Here is a 22,720-nt window from a genome sequence, read left to right on the forward strand (position 1 = left end):
GGCCGGATCCTTAACCCCATGAGGGAGGCCAGGGATCGAACCTGCATCTTCATGGATGCTAGTCAGATTCGTTTCCACTGAGCCATGACGGGAACTCCTATCATGTTTTAAAGAAGAAAAAAAGACATCCTGACAGTTCAAGTGACTAGCTCAAAACAATTTGGTTAGAGGCAAAGCCATTAGTAAAACATGCTACTTAACCCCCATGTTCCTCTACTATTTTTCCTAATCATTTTCTCCATGAAATTAAAACTTTTTGAAAACTGTCTGCATGTTGATTCACAAACATAATAATGAGCAAAAGAAGCCAAATATAAAAGAACGCAGAAATTCTTCAAATCCATATTTTTTATATATATATATATATATATATATTTTTTTTTTTTTTAAAGCAGGCAACGGTGTTTAGGAATACGTGGTTGGGTGATAAAGCTATAAAGAAAAGCAAGAAAACTTACTACTATAAGAATCAGGAGTGATACGAAAAGACATGTGCACCCCAATGTTCATAGCAGCATTATTTACAATCGCCAAAGTGTGAAAGCAACCTAAGTGTCCATCAGCAGATGAATGAATAAACATGATGTGGTACCACACACAATGGAATACTACTCAGCCATTAAACAAAAATTAGCATCTGCAACAACACGGATGGACCTGGAGGGCATTATGCTAAGTGAAATAAGTCAGAGAAAGACAGACAAATACATCTGATATCACTTACATGTGGAAGCTAAAAAAAACTTTTAAAACTAAGCAAAACTAACAAAAAAAAAGACCAAACTCACAGATATAGAGAACAAATTAATGGTTGGTTACCAGTGGGGAGGAGGAACAACATAAAGCTGAGAGTGAGAGGTACAAACTATTGCGTGTACAATAAATAGGCTACAAGGCTGTATTGCACAACATAAGGAATATAGGCAATATTTTGTAAAAACTGTAAATAGAGTGTAACCTTTAAATACTGTATTACATTTTTCTAAAAAAGAAAAAGAAACAAAATTTTTTAAAGACTCAGGATAAAGGTCACCTTTGAAGAGGAGGAGGGAAATAGTGTCTGGGACAGGACAAAAGAAGGTTTTTGAGGTTGGCAAAGTTCTATTTCATGACTTTGTATGTATTTTCTCTTTCACAATGAGAATTTCTTTTTTGTGTATTTGTTTTTTGGCCACACACATGGCATATGAAAGTTCCTGGGCCAGGGATTCCCATCCAAGCTACAGCAGCAACCTTAGCCACTGCAGTGACAATGTCAGATCCTCAACCTGCTGAGCCACCAGGGAACTTCAAGAATTTTTTTAAAAAGAGACATAATAGGGAGTTCCCATTGTGGTGTAGCAGAAATGAATCTGACTAGTAACCATGAGGTTGCAGGTTCAATCTCTGGCCTTGCTCGGTGGGTTAAGGATCTAGTGTTGCTGTGAGCTGTGGTGTAGGTCTTGGACGAGGCTCAGATCCTGCGTTGCTGTGGCTGTGGCATAGGCCAGCAGCTGTAGCTCTGATTTGGCCCTAGCCTGGTAAGCTCCATATGCCGCAAGTGAGGCCCAAAAACAAAAACAAAAACAAAAACAAAACTGAAAAAAGAGACATGATAGGAGCTCCTCTTGTAGCTCAGCAAGGTTAAGAACCCAACTAGTATGCATGAGGATGTGGATTCAATTCTTGGCCATACTCAGTGGGTTAAGGATGGGGCATTGCCACAAGCTGCAGAGTAGGTCACAGATGTAGCTTGGCTTGGATCCGTAATTGCTGTGGCTGTGGTATAGGCTGGCAGCTGCATCTCTAATTCAACCCCTAGTCTGGTAATTTCCATATGCCACAGGTGTGGCCCTAAAAAGAAAAAAAGAAAAAAAAAATCAAAAGTAAATAAATAGGAGTTCCCATTGTGGCGCAGTGGAAACTAATCCGACTAGGAACCATGAGGTTTTGGGTTCAATCCCTGGCTTCGCTCAGTGGGTTAAGGATCCAGCACTGCCATGACCTGTGGTGTAGGTCACAGACAAGGCTCGGATCTGGCGCTGCTGTGGCTCTGGCATAGGCCAGAGGCTATAGCTCCAATTAGACTCCTAGCCTGGGAACCTCCATATGCCACGGTGCGGCCCTCAGAAGACAAGACAAAAAAAAAAAAAAAAAAAAAAAAAAAAAAGTAAATAAATAAAGATATAAAACAGCAGACTCAGGAAGAGCCCAAGTGCCCAAGTAACAGACTTACTATTTTAATCATTAAAGTTTTATAAACTTTAATCACTTTAGCAAACTTCTTAAAACATTACCTAAATCGTCAGGCAATAACTACAAAAAACTGTAATTATTCTAAAAAGACACAGGAAGTAGCTTGTCACTCAAATTCTCCCCAGTTACTGTATTTAGAACTAATAGGATTAAATATAAAAAGTGCTTGAGATTTTATTACTTATTATTACACCCAGAAGTACTTATATTTCTTTAGCACATGAAGTTCTCCAGAAGAGAAGTAAAAACTTGATAATATGTTTAAGTTTTTAAAAAAGCAACTCAGTATATACATAAATACAATTATAGAAACTAGTATTTCTTTTGTGGAGGAGGGAAGAAACAAAGGAGGGCGAATCGATTCAGTTTCCTTACTTGTTATAGCAGATGGTTCAAAATAAGGAAAACATGTGAGAACTGAGATAATGGAAAATACTCCTAGCCTTGTTTTAGTTCAACAGATTTATATATAGATGGAAAAAAATAGAGCAAGAAGAGGGAGGGAGGAAGAAAAAGGGAGGAAAGGAAGGAAGGAAGGAAAGATGTGCCGATGTTGAGACAAATGTTGTCGATACATCTATTCCATTCAGAAAAAGGATTAATCTTTACTTGAAGCTCCCTCTACTATTGCTGAGTTTTCTCTCTAGTCGTGTTTAGAACATAGTGACTATAGTCCTTCAGTACCTGTCACAGTTTAAGACTAAGGAATGTGAATATCCAGATGATATTCAAGGTAAATAATGAGAAAAAAAAATCTGACAAATATTTATCAGAGAGAAAACACATTTTAAACTTAGGCTCCTAAAAAGTCATTCAGGAGTTTCCGTTGTGGCTCAGCAGTTAATGAATCTGACTAGCATCCACGAGGATGCAGGTCCGATCCCTGGCCTTGCTCAATGGGTTAAGGATCCACCGGGACTCTAATCATACAGTCAGTTCATCCTGTAATCCATACAACAGAAGTCCAATTCAACACTCACTACACTCAGAACTACATGTGTACCCTTTATAAGGAAAATGTTATCTGAAATGGAGATCCTGTTAAGACCTCTCTATCATCATCTCATTAAAGGCAAAACATACAAGAAAGATTCTAATAATTCAGGTAACAACAAAAGCCCTTCTGCGATCTCTCAAAGCCATCTTTATATATATATATATCTTATATGTCTTTATATTATATTTCATATGTGTGCATATATATATATATATACACACACACAACATATAAATATATATATATATATATATATATATATATATATATATATATATATATATTTTTTTTTTGGCCATGCCTGCAGCATGTGGAAGTTCTTGGGCCAGAGGCTAAACCTGTGCCATGGCAGCAACCTGAGCTGCTGCGGTGACCACGCCAGATCCTTAACCCACTGCACTACCAGAGAACTCTGTCAAAGCCACCTTTTTTAACCAAAAAAAAATCTTTTTAAAAACAAACAAACAAATATATTTCATGAAAGCTGGTTGCAATGTACAGGGAAAAAAACTCTAGAAGCATTTGTAGGGAAAATTCTTTAAAAAACTAAAATGTCAAGTCTCCCAATTCAGATTATCAAAATTAACAGGATATTAGAAGTAACCACAAAAGGAAAGGGAACTGCAGTGCCTTTGCTTCATTACATTCTAACTCTGTGGTCTAAAAAGTTAAATGTTCTGGTCACTAAAAGCCTGAAAAACTATTGGAAAGTCAAACTTTGCAAAAGGAAACCTGGAAGATGTCCACAATTAGGACCACACAAAGGGAAAGTCTGAAAGAAACCAGCAAAACCAAGTTTAATAATGACAGCAAACACTTATAAAGTATTTTCTATAGCCAAGCACTATTCCAAATGCTTTACATAACACTAACTCATATAAACTATTGCAAATAATTGATGGCCATGCTTTATAACCATATTTACCTTGATATTCTTTTCAATCCCTGCTTTAACAGAGTTCTTGCAAAACTCCCACATCCTGAACTAAAAGAAAACTATTTGCTATAAATCCTCAAACACACCAATGTTGCTGATTTTCAGTCTATTCACTACTTCAACAGTTTATTACCCCATGATGTTTTAACCTCATTACAAGATAAGTTATTTTATTTTAGTTTATTTTTATTTTTAGGGTCACTCCCGCAGCATATGGAAGTTCCCAGCTAGGGGTCTAACTGGAGCTACAGCTGCCGGCCTACACCATAGCCACGGCAACGCAGGATCTGAGCTTGCATCTGCAACCTACAACCACAGCTCACAGCAACGCTGGATCCTTAACCCACTGAGCCAGGCCAGGAATCAAACCTGCATTCTCAGAGATACTAGTCAGGTTCTTAACCCACTGAACCACAATGGGAACTCCAAGATAACAATTATTTTAAAAGTTGAACCAACTAAAATAAGATGTGACTAGGCATCATAAAACTAGGAATCAAAACCACTGATCTGAAATTCAGTTTGCAATCCACTATGCTATTTCAATTAATTTTTCATATATTAAGAATATAATCAGTATTCTCAGTACAAAATTCAAGAGAAACACCACGGTAAAAATAATTACCTGAATTTGAATCTGGAAAAGACAAATAGCAAATATTGGTTTTCTGAAAAAGAAAACAAAAACTATATATGCTGGCACATATACACCAATAAAAACAAACAGAAACACAACAATGAACTATATAGAACAATATTTCTACTTACTTCTTTGTCAGTAAGTTTGGAATGTTGAGGATAAATAACCTGGAAGAAAAAGTTAAACTTTGTTAGATAAATATTTTGAGTATATACTACAAACAATAGTAGGTATTCTAAAATAATTGGCTCATAGTTGGCTGTGATCAAATTGTCTTAAGAAATAGTTCACAATTTTAACAATGAACATGGAAGAAGCTGGGAAAATTGAGAAGGTTTTACATTAGGCAAATGCATTTTTTTTAAGTTAAAGTTATCTCAAAAAATTAGTGAAATCTTGAGTTCACCAATCAAGATTAATTTACCAATTAAATTGCTAATAACAAAATTTATTAAGCCTTTTTTTGGAGGTGTAAAATCTAAAGAGAACTTGATCTATTAGCTGGTAGCTACTTCAAGAAATAATTTTCAATTGATTTGAAGAATACAAATCGCTAACTACTTAGTAAAAGAAAAAGGGAAAGGAAAAAGTGATTATTTGCAGTTTAAGAAATATCAAAGGCCATCTTCCCATCATAAAGCATATCCTAATTCCCTCCAATCCCTTTAAATAATCATAATATTTTTCTATACAGGTTGGTTTAGCACCTGCAGTAACCACAGCCACATTCTGAGGGAAATTCCTCCCCCACGTCCCCCACAAAGGAAGCAAGACTAGGCCAGAACAGCTCCTGTCACAATGAGCTCTAGCAAACACCAGACCCAAGGGCACCCACTCTACAGACCAATCAACCAACTGCCTAGTTGTGGCTCGGTGTGAAAATTCTGCCCAGAGAATACCAATGCCTATGTGGGCCAGTTTAGATTCTATCAAGAATGTGAAGAAGAGATGGAATTCAGAGCAGCAGGTTAACTAGTGGCTGATAAGAAAAAGGTGAAAAAACAACAGAAAGTGCAGTTGAATTTGAATCTGGAAAAGATAAGTGCATTAATACTGGGTGCTAATATGGGGATCCATGACTTCCCACTTCTGGAAGAATCCATGAGTTCTTCCATTCCCCAGAGCTGCCCAAAAGCCCGAAAAGCCTACATTTCCTGAAATAAGATATAGTAACATCACATCATAAACTGTATTAAATTTCAGCAATTGTTTTAACTCAATATTTATAGCAACAGGGAAAAGAGAGAAGAAAGTCATGCCCGCATAAGACAAAACACAATCATGAAATAATTATGGATTAACTTTCATACTATGGGTGAACTGATTGATAGAGGAAAAACAGAACGAGACAAGAAGTTCTAGGATTGAGCCCTGAGTGGCTCAGGACAGGGGCTGATGAGTTGTCAAAGTGGTCTGAGGATGAAGGACCACTGAGGAAGAAAGACGATGACAATTTGTTTTTACCAAGAAGCCAACAGAAGAGAATGTTTGGTTTTGAAGGGAAGGTGAGAAGCAGTATCTGGAAGAAGAAATGTGATTAAGGGTGATTTAGGACCCAAGTATCTTTAAACGGTGATAAGAAGGATCCAGCAGACACGACATTGATGAAAAAAGGAAAGCAGTACCCAAAGAGGTCTTGTTTATGTGGGTTGTATCTATTGCTATTTACTATGTGAGAAATTAAGACTGAGAAATTATGAAAATATTCATGTATTAAATCATCTAAGTCACCATTAACAAATCCATTACTTGGCAACAGAAATAACATGGTTTTTTTTTGTTTTTTTTTGTTTTGTCTTTTTGCCATTTCTTGAGCCGCTCCTGCAGCACATGGGAGGTTCCCAGGCTAGGGGTCCAATCGGAGCTGCAGCTGCCAGCCTATGCCAGAGTCACAGCAACAGGGGATCCGAGCCGCGCTTGCAACCTACACCACAGCTCACGGCAACACCGGATCGTTAACCCACTGAGCAAGGGCAGGGATCGAACCCACAACCTCATGGTTCCTAATCGGATTCGTTAACCACTGCGCCACGATGGGAACTCCCACATGTTTTTTTTAAAAAGTATCTTCCAGGGAGCTCCCGTCATGGCTCAGTGGTTAATGAATCCGACTAGGAACCATGAGGTTGCGGGTTCGATCCCTGGGCTGGCTCAGTGGGTTAAGTATCTGGTGTTGCCATGAGCTGTGGTGTAGGTCGCAGACGTGGCTCGGATCCAGCATTGCTGTGACTGTGGTGTAGGCCAGCAGCTACAGCTCCGATTAGACCCCTAGCCTGGGAACCCCTATATGCCGAGGGAGCAGCCCTAGAAAAGACAAAAATAAAAAATAAATCTTCAATCAGTAGATATACTCTCAGATTAGTTATACTCAGAACTTAGTATTATTATGTAATTTTCTTTAAGGGTACATAGATCTCCCTTGCTTCACCTGGAGACTATTTCACCTTGTCACCTTTAAAGCAGAAATGGCAACCTTTTAACCTATGTATCTTATGAAAATCTTTGTATCTATGTTACTCTGCAGTTTGCCAGTCTAAAACATATTGGGAAATTTAGTGGCTGTAAAAGCTTAATCTTGGACGCTAATCAGTTTTATGTGAAGGTGTTTCAGATTTTTATTTCCTCGAATTAAAATATCGACTCAAAAGCAAATATACAAAGTTTCATCAAGACATCAACCACGAAGTTTCTTTGGATTGTGGTTTCCTAAGGTTTAAAATATTAGCATGATTATATAGAAAAAAATGTTGAAATGTTTCACCCATATGTATGAGTACTTTAAATATAACGTGTGTGTGTGTGTGTGTGTGTGTCTTTAAGGGGCTTATATATGCTATATATATTCTAAAAAGTTAGAAGGATATAAAAACTATGTAACAAATCAGGTCTGCCTTTTAAAAATCTGATTGTACCGGAGTGTCAAACAGTATGTATAATTTCACTCTAATGTACTCTGTTAGAACTGCTCAGTGTTTTATTTTGGAACAGAAATGACATTCAGAAAGAAACAATGCACATTTATATGGTATAGCTACTGAAATACAGCTACTGAAAGAGAAGTTCCCATTGTGGTACAACAGGATCGGCAGCATCTCTGCAGCACACCAGGACGCAGGTTCAATCGCCAGCCAAGTACAGTGGGTTAAAGGGATCTGGCATTGCCTCAGCTGTCGGGGAGCCAAAAAAGAGGAAAAAAATAAACAAAGAAAGAAGAAAAGTAACAATTGCCAAGTATCTAAAATTGCACAAATTGCTACCTTACTAAAGTTATTATCTATTACATACTTAGTTTTGTTTTAAAAGTAAGGTTGGGCAATCATTGTTAGTTTAGTTTTAGTCAGTTAGCTCCTGATACCTGGGAATTACATGGGAATTATCAACCATGAACTGGCTCCAGTACCTGGAGATGCCTCTTGCTTAAAGTTTCCACAGCACAAGTCCAGACATCTATGTGCCCCTGGCCACTGGCATTCCTGGGAGGCATCAAAAAGGGACAGAGAGCATCAACTAATGTTACTCTGGTCTTTTGTAACCTATGTTAAGATCTCCCATGTTATAACAAATGAGGGTAATAACCCAAGAAAAAAGTAAGTTTTATTACATATAATTACTAAGGCCTAAAAATGATGACATAGCATAAGTATTTCACATCATAAGATGATAGGAAAAAAATGTTCCTCGGATAAATATTAATATATACACTGGAAAACAGTATTACAAAATATTTTAATGGGTCTATTCAAAGGTACAACTCTCTGCCACTTGCCTTTACATGCCCTAATATCCTCATCTCAGTATGAAAATAATCATGGGAGTTCCCATCGTGGCGCAGTGGTTAACGAATCCGACTAGGAACCATGAGGTTGCGGGTTCGATCCCAGCCCTTGCTCAGTGGGTTAACGATCTGGCGTTGCCGTGAGCTGTGGTGTAGATTGCAGACGCGGCTCGGATCCTGCGTTGCTGTGGCTCTGGCGTAGGCTGGTGGCTACAGCTCCGATTAACCCCTAGCCTGGGAACCTCCATATGCCGCGGGAGCGGCCCAAGAAATAGCAACAACTACAACAACAAAGAGAAAAAAAAAAAAAAAAGACAAAAAAAAAAAAAAAAAAGAAATATGTCTTCTACGACTAAGACAATAATGTGCATTGAAAACTGAAAACAGAAACTGCTTACATGAAAAAAAAACAAGACTACATTTTTCAACTGGTAATGTCTCATGTAATTTTTTAATTGGCTGAAAATATTTTAGAATATATTAAATACAGTATCTCTTTTAAGAGGTTTTTTAGTATAAAAAATAAAGCAATGACACTCTATTAGAATTAAGTACACCTAACACCCAGGTATTGATTGCTGAATAGCATTCTTCAATAAAAAGAATCAGGGCTTCTTGTAGAGGTGGCCAATTACAGGGCTGGGACAGGAAAAGTACAAGTTGAGCCTAGAGGATCTTGGATTGTCAGAAAGGAAGGAAGTCTTTAAAAAAAAAAAAAAAGATAAGAGCATGTTTAAAGCACATAGGAATCAATCTAAAAAGGTACAAATGCTTTAAAAGTGGAACAATCTGATCACCAAAATAAATAATAGTACTGGATTATAACCCAAATGATGAAATGAGTATCCTTGAGTCCACACTGAGAGAGAGAGAGAGAGAGATGGATGGATGGATGGAAGAGAAGGGATAACTTTTCTTTATTTATGAATTCCAAGGAGTTCTCTGGTGGCACAAGAGATTAGGGACCCAGCGCTGTCACTACAGCAGCTTGGATCACTGCCATGACGCAGGTTTGATCCCTGGCCCAGGAACTTTCACATGCCGTGGACACAGCCAAAAAAAAAGAGAATTCCAGCTAACGAATGTAGAAGGAGTAAGAAAACAGAAAATCACTAGTAGAACACCAGAGTAATAACAATTACTGAAGGAATGATCTACTTTTGGATGCTGAAATCAGCAAGCAAAGTCTGAGAAACAAGATATGCACAGTCTCAAAGCACCTCCAACAAAATAAATATTTACTAATTATAAAGATAAAAATAGTAAATTTTGTAAATTTACAGTGGATAAACCTGGCAGACATTGTCTTCAAATGATCAAGGTTAAAATTACCACCAATAAGGCATTTTAACTCCATGCACTTCTTGTTAGGATGCACCAGGAAGGGCAAATCACACCTGAGGAATTCTTCCCAATAATGCAGAACCTCAGACTAATCGTAAGAATACACCAGAAAAACCCAAATTGGGAGACATATTACAAATTATCTGACCAATATTCTTCCAAAGTGTTTAGGTAATGAAATATAAGAAAAGACTAAGGAACTTCCACAGATTGAAGAGGGCTATGGTAATTTTTTTTTTTTTTTTGCCTTTTCTTGGGCTGCTCCCTCGGCATATGAAGGTTCCCAGGCTAGGGGTTGAATCGGAGCTGTAGCCACCAGCCTACGCCAGAGCCACAGCAACTCGGGACCTGAGCCTCGTCTGCAACCTACACCACAGCTCACGGCAACACCGGATCCTTAACCCACTGAGCAAGGGCAGGGATCGAACCAGCAACCTCATGGTTCCTAGTTGGATTCATTAACCACTGAGCCATAACAGGAACTCCAGGGCTATGGTAATTTGACACTTGCATATAACATAGCAACTTGAATGGAATCCTGAAACAAAGGATATTAGTAGAAAAACTAGTGAAATGAGAATTCTGTTGTTTAGTACATATTATCATACCGTTATAGTCTTAGTTTTTATAACTGTACCATGTTTATATAAAATGTTAACATTAAAGGAAGTTAAATGAATTACTTTTGTAACTCTACATAAAGTCTAAAGTTATCTCAAAATAAGGTGTTTTAAAACGTAAACACCTCAGAGTTCCTACTGTGGCGCAGCGGAAACAATCCAACTAGGAACCATGAGGTTACGGGTTCGATACCTGACCTCGCTCAGTGGGTTAAGGATCCGATGTTGCTGTGAGCTATGGTGTAGGTCGCAGATGTGGCTTGGATCTGGTGTTGCTGTGGCTCTGGCGTAGGCCGGCAGCAACAGGTCTGAATGGACTCCTAGCCAGGGAACCTCCATATGCCGGTGGTACAGCCCCAAAAAAACAAAAGTAAACACCTCAACTTCATATCATATACAAAAAGTAACCCAATGTGGATCAAAAACCTAAGTGTAAGAGTTAAAACTATAAAACTCTTCGAAGAAAACATAGGAACAAATCTTTATGACTGTGGATTAGGTAATGGTTTCAGAAACACAGCAACAATAAATAAAGTGGATTTCATCAAAATGTAAAGCTTCTCTACTCCAAAGAATACTTCCAAGAAAGTGAAGAGAAACCATAGAATGAGAGAAGATATTTGCAAATCTATCTGATAAAGGTCTAGAGTGCAGGATGTACAAAGAACTCTTATAATTCAACAATAAACATTAAAACAACCCAATTTTTAAATAGCACAGGATCTGATTAGACATTTTTCCAAAAAAGATTTACGCCAATAAACACATGAAAAGGCACTCAATGTCATCAGTCATTATGGAAATGCAAATAAAATTACAGTAAGATACTACCTCATAACACCAGGATGGCTTTATTCAAAAGGGCAAAGTACTGGCAAGGACATGGAGAAATTAGAACTCTCATACATTACCAATGAAAATGTGAAAATGCAGTCACATTGGAAAACCATTTAGTAGCTTCTCAAAAAATGAAACAGAGTTACATATGACCCAGCAATTTCACTCCTCAGTATATATGCAGAAGTGAAAATATTCGTTCACATAAAAACCTGTACATGAATGTTCATAGCAGCATTATTCATTATAGGCAAAAAGTGGAAACAATCCAAGTTTTCATCAAATGATGAATGGATAAGTAAATGTGATATATCCAAGCACAACACTATAAATCACCTATAATTTAAAAATGCAAAAAAAATGTGATGTATCCATATAGTGATATAAAATCAAGCACATAAAGGAATGAAGGATACATACTACAACATGAATGAACCTTGAAAATATTATACTAAGTGAAAAAAGCCAGACATAAAACACGTTGTATGAATCCATTCATATGAAATACACAGAAAAGGAGAATCCACAGAAACAAAGTAGATAAGTGGTTGCCAGGAGCTGAAAGGGAAAGGGGGAAATGGGATATGGCTAAAGGAGGATCTAAGAGAAATCTGGGCGCAGTCATTTTGCTTCTTGATCTCTATGGCAGTGACATGATATATTCACTTTATGAAAATTTACTAAAATATAGACTTAAGACTTGTGCACTTTTCTATATGCATGTTAACGCTTCAATGAAAATGTTTACTTAAAAACTGGGTGGGGGGGGTGGCCTGAAATCACAGTATCCTCAAGTTTAAGACTCCTGCTTACCTCACAATCTAAGCTAAATTGTGCTAATAGAAAATTTGATCAGCTTGAACGTGGGAATGGGCAGTAGAGCATTTCAAAAAGAAGTAAAGTTTTCCGTGTTCCACATCATTCATCATAGTAAATACAAAAACATAATGTACTTGTGAAAGGACTAACTGGACAGGAGAATGTCCCAGACTATCTTCAGATAATATAATTTCATAACTGTATCTGAGAGTAGTAACACCCAAGAAGCCTTTGTAGAATCTCGGCACCTAAGAAGCTCAAGAGATCACTAAAGTTTTAAATCTCTAATCACAAAACTACATCAAGCTACTATGAAGTGTTACTATTTCATAAGGAAATTTAAAGGCCATTATTATACCTTGCAAACCTTCCTATGGTAACATTCACTGTTTAATGACCCACCTTCCATGAGGGATTGTAAACTCAGTAAAGAACATGCCACTGTCTGGGTATGGTAGCTGCCCAATAAATATCTGCTGAATAGATGGTTCAATGAGACAGTATAGCAACATGCAATTATATATATATAATATATATATATATATAAAACGCCCATCTCAATTAAAACAGTGAATATGCTGAGGATCAAACACTGAGGCTGTGGGGCACCCAAAAGAGAGAAAGAAACAAAGAAAACACCTTTCACATAACTGCTATTATCCTTCTCAGAAAAATAAACAGAAACTTTGCTAAGATATAGAAAACAGTGCTGACTACTCTAGGTTCCACGCTGTTAGGGGTAAGAGGGGATACATAGTCAGAGACTCAAAAAAATAGAGGTAGGAAAGAAAGGAGAGTCAATTCTGTTGACTGTTCTTTTAAAAATGGCATGAAGGGAGTTCCCATCGTGGCGCAGTGGTTAACGAATCCGACTAGGAACCATGAGGTTGCGGGTTCGATCCCTGCCCTTGCTCAGTGGGTTAACGATCCGGCATTGCCGTGAGCTGTGGTGTAGGTTGCAGACGCGGCTCGGATCCCGCGTTGCTGTGGCTCCCGCGTTGCTGTGGCTCTGGCGTAGGCCGGTGGCTACAGCTCCGATTCAACCCCTAGCCTGGGAACCTCCATATGCCGCAGGAGCGGCCCAAGAAATAGCAACAACAACAACAAAAAGACAAAAGACAAAAAAAAAAAAAAAAAAAAAAAAAAAAAAGGCATGAAAGTTTGCCTTCACCCCAGCACAGAGCTTTATCTTCAATTAGTTTAAAAAAAAAAAACAAAAAAAGGCAGGGGGAGGGGAGGGGATCAGTACTCAACTGATTAAAAATTGTCCTGCTTTTTATAGATAATTTAACTGGCCCGAAATCCTTTTCAGCAAAGAGGTTAAATACAAACTATACATACATACAAATAGGCTATGGCATAAATTATCAGCAATATGAAACCTTATAAACTTGATTCCCAGAAAGTGCTTTAAATACTTAAAGTGATTTACACTAGTTTAGCTTGGATGAATAACATCTAAAGCTGTGTATTTTTTAAATAAATTTAAGGAGAAATAATAGGAGGGAAGGAATAGCCAAGACAGTCCCACAGGGATTACTGAATGTGCAAGGACACTAATTATAAAAAGGGACTAACGTATTGGGCATGCATTAAATGACAGACATTAATTTTTACAAGCTTTATCTCAGTGTCTCCAACACTTCGGATATTATTTTCCCATTTTATAGTTGAGGAAAATGAGACTCAGAGAACTGAAGAAATTAGCCAAAAATCAATTAGCATATGCTCAAAACCCCAAAGCTTGTGCTCTTTCCACTAGATTGAAATTCTGCCCCCAAAGTTGATGGGTTATAGCCTTCAAAAGGGGGAAAGCCACCAATGATTTCTCAGTTCTTATAAAACTAGGCGCTGGAAAGATTTAAGAGGTGACCTTAATTATAGAAATGTCAACTCCTACAATGTTCTTTGAGTTCACATGACTTAAAGGGCCTCAAAAAAATGCAGAACATCTCTAAGGAAGTATGTACAAGTGCAAATAACTCTTCACGTTGAGACGAAAAAAAAGAAATTAATAAATATCCAAATTAAGGAAAATGTTAAATAAATTATAGTCCATAAAATTACTGTTATGAAGCCTTTAATGATTTGCAAGTTATCTATGAGAATGGTTATCAATAAAGGTAAACTTGGAGGGAGTTTTTATTGTGGCTAAGGTGGTTACAAAACTGACAAGTATCCATGAGGACTTGGGTTCAATCCCAGGCCTCGCTCAAGAGGTTAAGGATCTGGCACAGCCATGAGCTGTGGTGTAGGTCGTGGATGCAGCACAGATCTGGCATTGCTGTGGTTGTGGTGTAGGCAGGCAGCTGCAGCTCTGACTCGACCCCTCGCCTGGGAACTTCCCTACACCACAGGTGCAGCAGTAAGAAAAGCAAACAATGAAATAAAGTAAAATAAAATAAAATAAAGGTAGACTTGGGAACTCCTTGGTGGCCTAGAGTCTGCTATGATGCAGGTTTTGATTTCTGGCCCGGGAACTTTGGCATATCACGGGGGCAGTCAAAAAATAAAAATATCAACAAACAAAGGCAGACTCACAGCAGACCTATTTGGAGGACTGCTGCTCAATCCGCAATTTCAAGTGTCCCCTCCTTCTGCGGGCGGGGGTTGGGGGGGGGGGGAGTAAGTAGCCTCTACTGTTTCTGAAACACTATCTCCTTACCACAACTGACTGAACAAAAGGGAGCACCTGACCCATGCTGAACCAATCAGATATTCCAGTATTTGATTTAAGCTTCCACCTGGTTTCAGAATACAAAAGTAAAAGTTCAGCTAAAATCCGCACCATGGTAATCCAAGGTTAGGTGAAATGGGGGAGCGGAAACTGAGATCCTTGCAGAGGAAACCCGCCTCAACTTGGAGAACGGAACAGACATGCAAAGAGAAGCAAAGATAAAAAACTTAATGGCTACACAAAGGCAAAAGCCTGGGACTTTCCAGGTCCCATGAGGTTCAACCCTGTTTCCTGCAACTGGGTTCCAAAAGACTCCTTACAATCAATTTCTCTCTATTTAAATTTATTTAAGAGGATTTCTGTTCTTAACAATCAAATTAATCCTTGACAGATATGAAACTATATAAAGAAAAGCATTAACAAAAATGCTAATTAATCTCTTCATATAATTATGAATGATGTTTTTGAGTGTTTACAATTTCCTTTCTTGCCAAGCTTTCAACAATGAGCACATTGTTATTCAATAAGAAAAAAAAAATCTTGAATAAACGAGGCAATTCTGGATTCAGACACTTAAGGCTTTACTATATAACCAGGTAATTTCACAGGGCTAGAAGTGAAAGTGGAACATAAAATCCAGGGCACTTCAAGCCTTGTTCCAGAGGACTCTTAGTGTCTGTCTCTGCGGTGATGCCTCGGCCATCTCAGGGGAAAAGAAAGAAGCTGAGCACAACTTCTGTAGTTACTACCTTTTGCAGTCTTTTCCTAGCTCCAAAGACCTCCCCTTCTGTCGGTCAGGGTTTCTAACAGACATTTTGTGCAACACAGACCATTCCTCCAATCACCCATGTCTTCAGCTGATTGTAGCAGAGAATCTGCCCAAAATCAGGCCTGATTACCTTCCTCTGGTGTTTCTGATGGGAAAAGCAATCACTCTTCATTAAGGTGGCTGAAAGCAGCAACTTCATAAAGATCATAGAAGCAGAAGTCAGTTTGAAGGGGAGCATAAAGCATGAATAGAATCCATAAAACAAGAGCACAAACAAGAAGCTTCCCTGATTCTGGGCTCTAGCTATTTTCTGAAGTTTCTCCAGGCTGTAAGGCCACAGCAAGACTGCCTTTTCTCCTTGAACTATAGCTTAGTTTCTGTTGTCTACAACCAAATAGATACAAACAGGCTCCATTTCAATCAAATTAGCCACTGAGGTACCACACTTAATTTTTATTTTAAGTTTCTCAACTTAAAAAATGTTCATCAATATAAACTTATCGGAGTTCCCATCGTGGCACAGTGGAAATGAATCCGACGAGGAACTACGAGGTTTCAGGTTCAATCCCTGGCCTCGCTCAGTGGGTTAAGAATCCTGCATTGCTGTGGCTGTGGCATAGGCCAACAGCTACAGCTCCGATTAGAGCCCTAGGCTGGGAACCTCCATATGCTACGGGTGGGGCCCTAAAAAAAAAAGACAAAATACAAATATATATTATATTATATTTTATATATATATATAAACTTATCTAACTCTCACAACAGTGCTCTAATACAGGCACTGTATCCTGTCATAGTGGAGGAGTGTGAGGCTCAGACGAGTTAGGTAACGTGCCCCAAGTCATACAGACTCAAGCCTAGGCAGTCCAGTTCTACTGAGTTCTTGATTGAAACCTTATGTTATCTCTTGTAGTAGGGATTTAAGCTTAAATAGGTGGCATTATTTATGCATTTACTTATGCATTTTGTTTAAAATTTGCAAATGGTACTTTCTGTCATGGCAGAACAGACAAGTCTTTGTCAAGCCTAAGACTCAGTAACTTTGTTTTTTTTCTTTTTCAGCCACACCTGTGGCATATGGAATTTCTCAGGGTCAAGGGTAACCTATGCCACAGCTTCGACAACAACAGATCCTTAACCCACAGCATAGGGCCAGGGATCAAACCCTGGCCATCGCAGAGATAACGCCAGATCCTTAACATGCTGCACTACAGCAGGAACTCCTAAATGACTGTCTTTTTGATAACACAGGTGGGTTCTTGGATATACTGTCCAAACTTAGCTTTTTCCTATTCTTTAACTTCCCTTCTGAAACCCAACGGTTGTGCATTATAGGAAGCAGGGTTGGGACTACTATGTACTCCAATACAATTCTATACTTTCCTTCTTGCCCCATTACAGCCACCCCTCCTGTTCATTTTTGACTTAGATATAGCCATAAAACAAAAGTGAAATATATTTTCAACTATTTTGCTGTATTAATTATTAATTTATATTCCTTTTTCATTTCATTTTTGCTTTTTAGGGCTGCACCGACAGCACATGGAAGTTCCCAGGGCAGGGGTCGAATATGAGCTACAGCTGCCAGCCTACACCACAGCCGCAGCAACGCCAGATCCTTAACCCATTGAGTGAGGCAAGGGATTGAACCCACATCCTCATGGATCCTAGTCGGGTTTGTTAACTGCTGAGCCACAAAAGGAACTCCTCCTTTTTCATTTTAAAAGTGGCAATATTCTACATTTCTCAGGACAACATAACTAAATTAAACTGTGTTACCTCTCAATGTGTTTATTTTTTTGGGGGTCCTCTATTAAGAATCTTCCCCACTCTTGGGAGTTACCGTTGTGGCACAGCGGAAACGAATCTGACTAGGAACCATGAGGTTTCAGGTTCAATCCCTGGCCTCGCTCAGTGGGTTAAGGATCTGGCGTTGCTGTGAGCTGTGGTGTGGGTTGCAGACACGGCCTGAATCTGGTGTTGCTGTGGCTGTGGTGTAGGCCGACAGCTGCAGCTCCGATTAAACCCTAGCTTGGGAACTTCCATGTGCCTCAGGTGCAGCCCTAAAAAGACAAAAAAGACAAAAAAAAAAAAAAAAAAAAACTCTTCCCCACTCTCACCCTACATCTTCTAAAATCAGTGATTCTTAATCTGAGAGCAATGGATCAGAAAGTTCATAAATGATTCCCAGATAGTCCACAAAAGCATATACATGATTTGTATTAGTATTTTCCTAAGGGAGAGAGTTCATGAAGTTCTTCACATTTTTTAAACGGTCCAGAATGCAAAAAAAAGTCAAGAACTACAGAAAGAAAACTCTGTACAGTAGCATATACTATGGAAAACGAAATTCAAAAAAAATCCTTCAATGATTCACATTTTTGAAGCACCTCAATTATGCTGAGTATTGTTTATTTGGTCAAAAAAACATACTCATGCGATAAAGAATGCCCGAATTGTAAGAATCCCAAAGGACTTCCCCTAGCTATTTAAAAATGCAATCGGAGCTCCCCTCATGGCTCGGCAGAAATGAATCAGACTAGTATCCATGAGGACCCAGGTTTGATCCCTGGCCTTGCTCAGTGGGTTAAGGATCTAGTATTGCCATGAGCTGTGGTGTAGGTCCCACATGTGGCTGGGATCTGATATTGCTGTGGCTGTGGCACAGGCCAGCAACTACAGCTCCCATTAGACCCCTAGACTGGGAACCTACATATGCTGCTGGTGTGGCCCTAAAAGGACAAAAAAATAAATAAAAATGCAATCGACTACAAGAACTCAATCTTATGCTTTCTGGTTAAACTGTATTTTGCTGTACATATAACTTCAGGTTAATGTATTAATGTAAAAGATAGATGACATATAAATCTCTTCCTCTCAGTCTTTGAGAACTGCTGTTTCTATCTGAAAGTACTGTTCATGTATTCATTGATTCTATCAATTTTTTATTGAACACCACCATGCGCCAGGCATTGCATTTAACTCTCTCTCCCAGAGTGATTAATCTAGGTTCTCCTCTAAATTGTAGTCTCAATCTACAAATACAGGTTAGAGCATATCCTTCATGTTTGTGTGTCCAGCACAATGCCAAGATCTTAATGGAAACAATGTGTATTGAGATATATAATAATAAAACACAGAGAAAACAAGCTGAATACACAGTTCACATTAAGAAAAACCTCCCCGGCCAATTTTCTAGCCAACTCAAGCCACTCAAGTCAGAATTAAATGGTTAATTAAAATCTGTCATTACCACCAAAACAAAACAAAACAATCTTCTAACCCTAGGTCGTTCTAATAATGTTTTTCTTGGATACATAAAGACAAGCGATCTCCTGTGCTACAAAAGGGACCCTAAATAATGTGAAGAGTAGTTAAGATTACAAAGCCTTCCGATAAGGTGTTATAGGAAAACTTGACAGATTCACAAGCCAACTATTTTCCTTATGTTCATCTTGATATCAGCTTTCAAGCCGTTTCAGAAGCACTATCAAGAAACAACAGAAATGAGGAACAAAAGCAAAAGAGAAAATGCTTTCTGAGAAAAGCATTTCGGCTCAGGCTGAGTGGAATGCTCTGGAGTTACTGCTAATGATTAAAACAATCTATAGGTCTAAAAAAAATGTTGGTTGTGTGGCGTTTGGCTATTATAGTTCACCGTATGTCATGGGCATTGTTCCATTCTTGACAAAGTCCTAAACATCCTGCCTGCAGTCTTCCCTGGGTGCCGCTAACCATTCTAGTTACTCCTGTGATACCGGGTTAAAAAAAAAAGAAAAAGAAAACATGACGGTCAACAAGAATCTAGAAGGGGCCGAGAGAGAACTTTTCACCCCTAGCCACAGCCCACGATCCTCCCAAGGGAACTAACTCTGGACCGCAGCCCAGTATACTGGCGGAGGGGCGGCCGGCCACGCCCGGATGCGCATCGGCCCGGGTCCAGGCAGGCCGGCCCGCGAGCCACACACTCTGCTGGGACCGCCCCGGCGCGGGGACCCGGGTCGCACACGGGGTCAAGGTGCGGCTGGGCCTCACCTCTACGGCTTGGCCCAGCTCCAGGTCGAAGCCCACCACACACACGCAGTGCAGCCAGGCAGAGAAGCCGTCCCAGCGCAGCAGGCCCCGGCCGCGGCCCTCGTCTTCCTCATCCTCCTCCGATACAGCTCCCGCCGCCACCAAGGCAGATGCCTCGCGCTCCTCGTCCGTCGCCACCGCCTCATCCGCCGGCCCGCGGGAACCGGGCCCCGAGCCTGCCAGGCCCCGCAGAGCCATCCGCCTCCCCCTTGCTGTTCGCGCCGCCCCCACCGCGGACCGCGCTGCACAGCGCGCCTGGCTCCGCGCAGGCGCAGCCGCCTCTGGTGCAGCCGCGGGGGACGGGCTCAGCCGGGGCGGGGCCGCGACCCACGTGACCCTGGGAGCCCGGCTCTGCACCAGTCCTCGTGTACCACAGCGTAGATGTGGGGACGTCAGGCAAGCGCTTGGTTGAACTTGAGAAGCGGGCCCTGGCTTCCTTTCCTCAATGTTCCTCAACACTGATACAGTGAATCCTGGGATCCTCCTTCGCAGTCCAACGACCAGGAAATGAAGTATTCTTGAAATGTCATCATTCATAATTATAAGGTATTATTAAAATGTTAAAATATAGTGGTCAAGAAGAGCAGACTTCGAGTTCCCAGGGGGGAAAGGGAAGGGAATGGGATGGATGGGCATTTTGGGGGGTTTTTTGGGTGCAAATTCTTATATTTGGAATGGATGGGCAATGGGACCTACTGTAAAGCACAGGAAATGTGTGTGATTGGGTCAGTTTGCTGTACAACAGAACCTGACGAAACACTGTAAATCAACCACACTTTAATTTAAAAAAAAAATTAGTAACGTGGCTAAATTGAGCATTTACTCTGTGCCAGATGATGTGCCAAGCAAGTACTTTACAAATATTACTTCACTGAATGTTCGCATCATGGCTAGTAGGTGGTCACTATTATTTATTTATTTTTAGATAAAGAAACTGAGGTTTTGAGAGGTTACATGACCTGCCAAGCAAGTATTAACATTCTGATGCTGATTTACAGTTCACTCAGGCAACCTACTGACTGAGAGATCCCTTCATTCAGCTGTTCCCTCTCCACCAAGCCCTCTCCCACCTTTCTTGGCCTAATTGTCCGTGACTCATTCAGCATTCACACAGCAGCATCCCAAGAGCTCTCTGGAACACCAGGTTGGCCTCCACAGCAATCTGGATCACTTAGCAAGGGTTTAGTCTCAAGCAGCTTTATATTCTTGGAGCTCAGCATTGAGCTAGGCACCCAGGAGGTAGTTGGTTTGTTGAATTGTTATTTTTATAGGTCCAACTTGATACTACTGACCGGATTTATTCAGCACCTACTATGTGAGCATAAACTGCACAGTGGATGTAAGTAAGGAACACACAGAGTTCCCTGGTGGTTCAGCAGGAAGGATCTAGCATTGTACTGCTGTGGCTCAGGTCACTGCTGTGACATGGGTTTGATCCCTGGCCCAGGAACTTCCCATGCAAAAAAAAAAAAAAAAAAAAAATTAATTAAATAAATAAATAAAAACAGCACTGTATTCATACTTTTTTCTTTTCTTTTCTTTCTTTCTTTTTTCTTTTTTTTTTTTTTTTTTTTTTTTTTTTGCTTTTTAGGGCTGTACCTGTTCCAAGTTCCATATGGAAGATCAAAGGCTAGGGGTCAAATTGGAGTGGCAGCTGCCTGCCTACTCCACAGCCACAGCAACATGGGTCCAAGCCATGTCTGCCACCTACACCACAGCTCACAACCGGATCCTTAACCCACTGAGCAAGGCCAGGGATCGAATCCACATCCTCATGGATACTAGTTGGGTTTGTAAGTCAACCATATTGAGTTACAGGAACTCCCACATATTCATACATTTACACACATTATCTTAACTAATCCTCCCAAAAGCCCAAAAGGTAGGCCTTATTATTATTCCCATTTTACAGATAAGAACTCTGAGATTCACGAGATGACAATAATGTCACATAAGTTTGCCAGTAGGTGGCAGAACAAAGGCAAACTCAGATCTCTCTCACACTGAACCTGAGCTCCTAAGTATTTTGGTGCACTGCCCAGTCAAATCTACCCCATTGGACAAGCATTGTTCTGTCCGCATACCTAGAATTTTTATATGAAGGAAATGTTAGCATCTCTCTTTACAGGGACAGGATCAAGTATCCTCAGACATCAGTAGTGATGTTTGCTAGAGACTTTCTTTAGAATGTGAGATGAACTGGAACATTAAAGTTAAAGGCCAACTCTTTGGCCAAAGCAATCTGCTTGTCCTACTCCAGAGAACCACTGTAGTTGAGAGAAAAGGTATATTCTGCATTTAAGTAAGTGTCTAGGAGTTCCTTTGTGGCTCAGCAGATTAAAGACCTGGCATAGGTCCCAGCTGCAGCTTGGATTTGATCCCTGGCCTGGGAACTTCTGCATGTCCTGGGTGTGACCAAAAAGAAAAAAAAAAAAAAGTGTCTAAATCTACCATTAGGGAAGAACAGTAGCAGTTTTTAGAATTAAAAACAGTACTGGCGGAGTTCCCGTCGTGGCGCAGTGGTTGACGGATCCGGCTGGGAACCATGAGGTTTCGGGTTCCATCCCTGCCCTTGCTCAGTGGGTTGACGATCCGGTGTTGCCGTGAGCTGTGGTGTGGGTTGCAGACGCAGCTCGGATCCCGCATTGCTGTGGCTCTGGCGTAGGCCAGTGGCTACAGCTCCGATTTGACCCCTAGCCTGGGAACCTCCATATGCCGCGGTAGCGGCCCAAAGAAATAGCAAAAAGACAAAAAAAAAAAAGAAAGAAAGAAAGAAAGAAAGAAAAAGAAAAACAATACTGGCAAGAGCACTAGCCTAGAAGTCAGAAGTGTTAGATTTGAGCACCTGCTCCATCCATGATTGTGGTAGGCAAGCTGCTCCAAGTCTCCATTTCTTTTTTTAAAAAAATTTTTTATTAAAGTATAGTTGATTTACAATGTTCTGTCAGTTTTTGCTGTACAGAAAAATTGATCCAGTCATACATATATATATACAT

General features: G+C 39.8%; 1 protein-coding gene across 15 annotated transcripts in view; it reads right to left on the reverse strand.

The window, feature by feature from the left end:
- Nucleotides 1-20,007, reverse strand: part of DENND6A (DENN domain containing 6A) — a 68,269-nt gene extending 48,262 nt beyond the window's left edge. For 5 of the 15 annotated variants that reach the window (XR_014823381.1, XM_021069010.2, XM_021069009.2 and 2 more), the window contains exons 1-3: nucleotides 19,686-20,007; nucleotides 4,938-4,976; nucleotides 4,795-4,837 (exon numbers count right to left, since the gene is read on the reverse strand). Coding sequence is in view for 4 of the 15 variants with exons in the window: in XM_021069010.2 (XP_020924669.1) it covers nucleotides 4,795-4,837; nucleotides 4,938-4,976; nucleotides 19,686-19,922 (319 nt within the window). In the remaining 11 variants the exon portion in view is untranslated. Of the gene's footprint in view, nucleotides 1-4,794; nucleotides 4,857-4,937; nucleotides 6,656-7,100; nucleotides 7,977-8,209; nucleotides 8,283-19,685 lie in introns of all 15 variants that reach the window. The other 10 variants (XM_084988703.1, XM_084988701.1, XM_084988708.1 and 7 more) reach the window with 4 other exon arrangements.
- Between the last annotated feature and the right edge of the window lie 2,713 nt (nucleotides 20,008-22,720).

Source organism: Sus scrofa, chromosome 13 (genome assembly GCF_054392235.1).
Source record: "Sus scrofa isolate SSC_HxYL_T2T_F1_AM1 chromosome 13, Sscrofa_HxYL_maternal_Yorkshire_Landrace_v2.0, whole genome shotgun sequence".
Lineage (NCBI taxonomy): Eukaryota > Metazoa > Chordata > Mammalia > Artiodactyla > Suidae > Sus > Sus scrofa.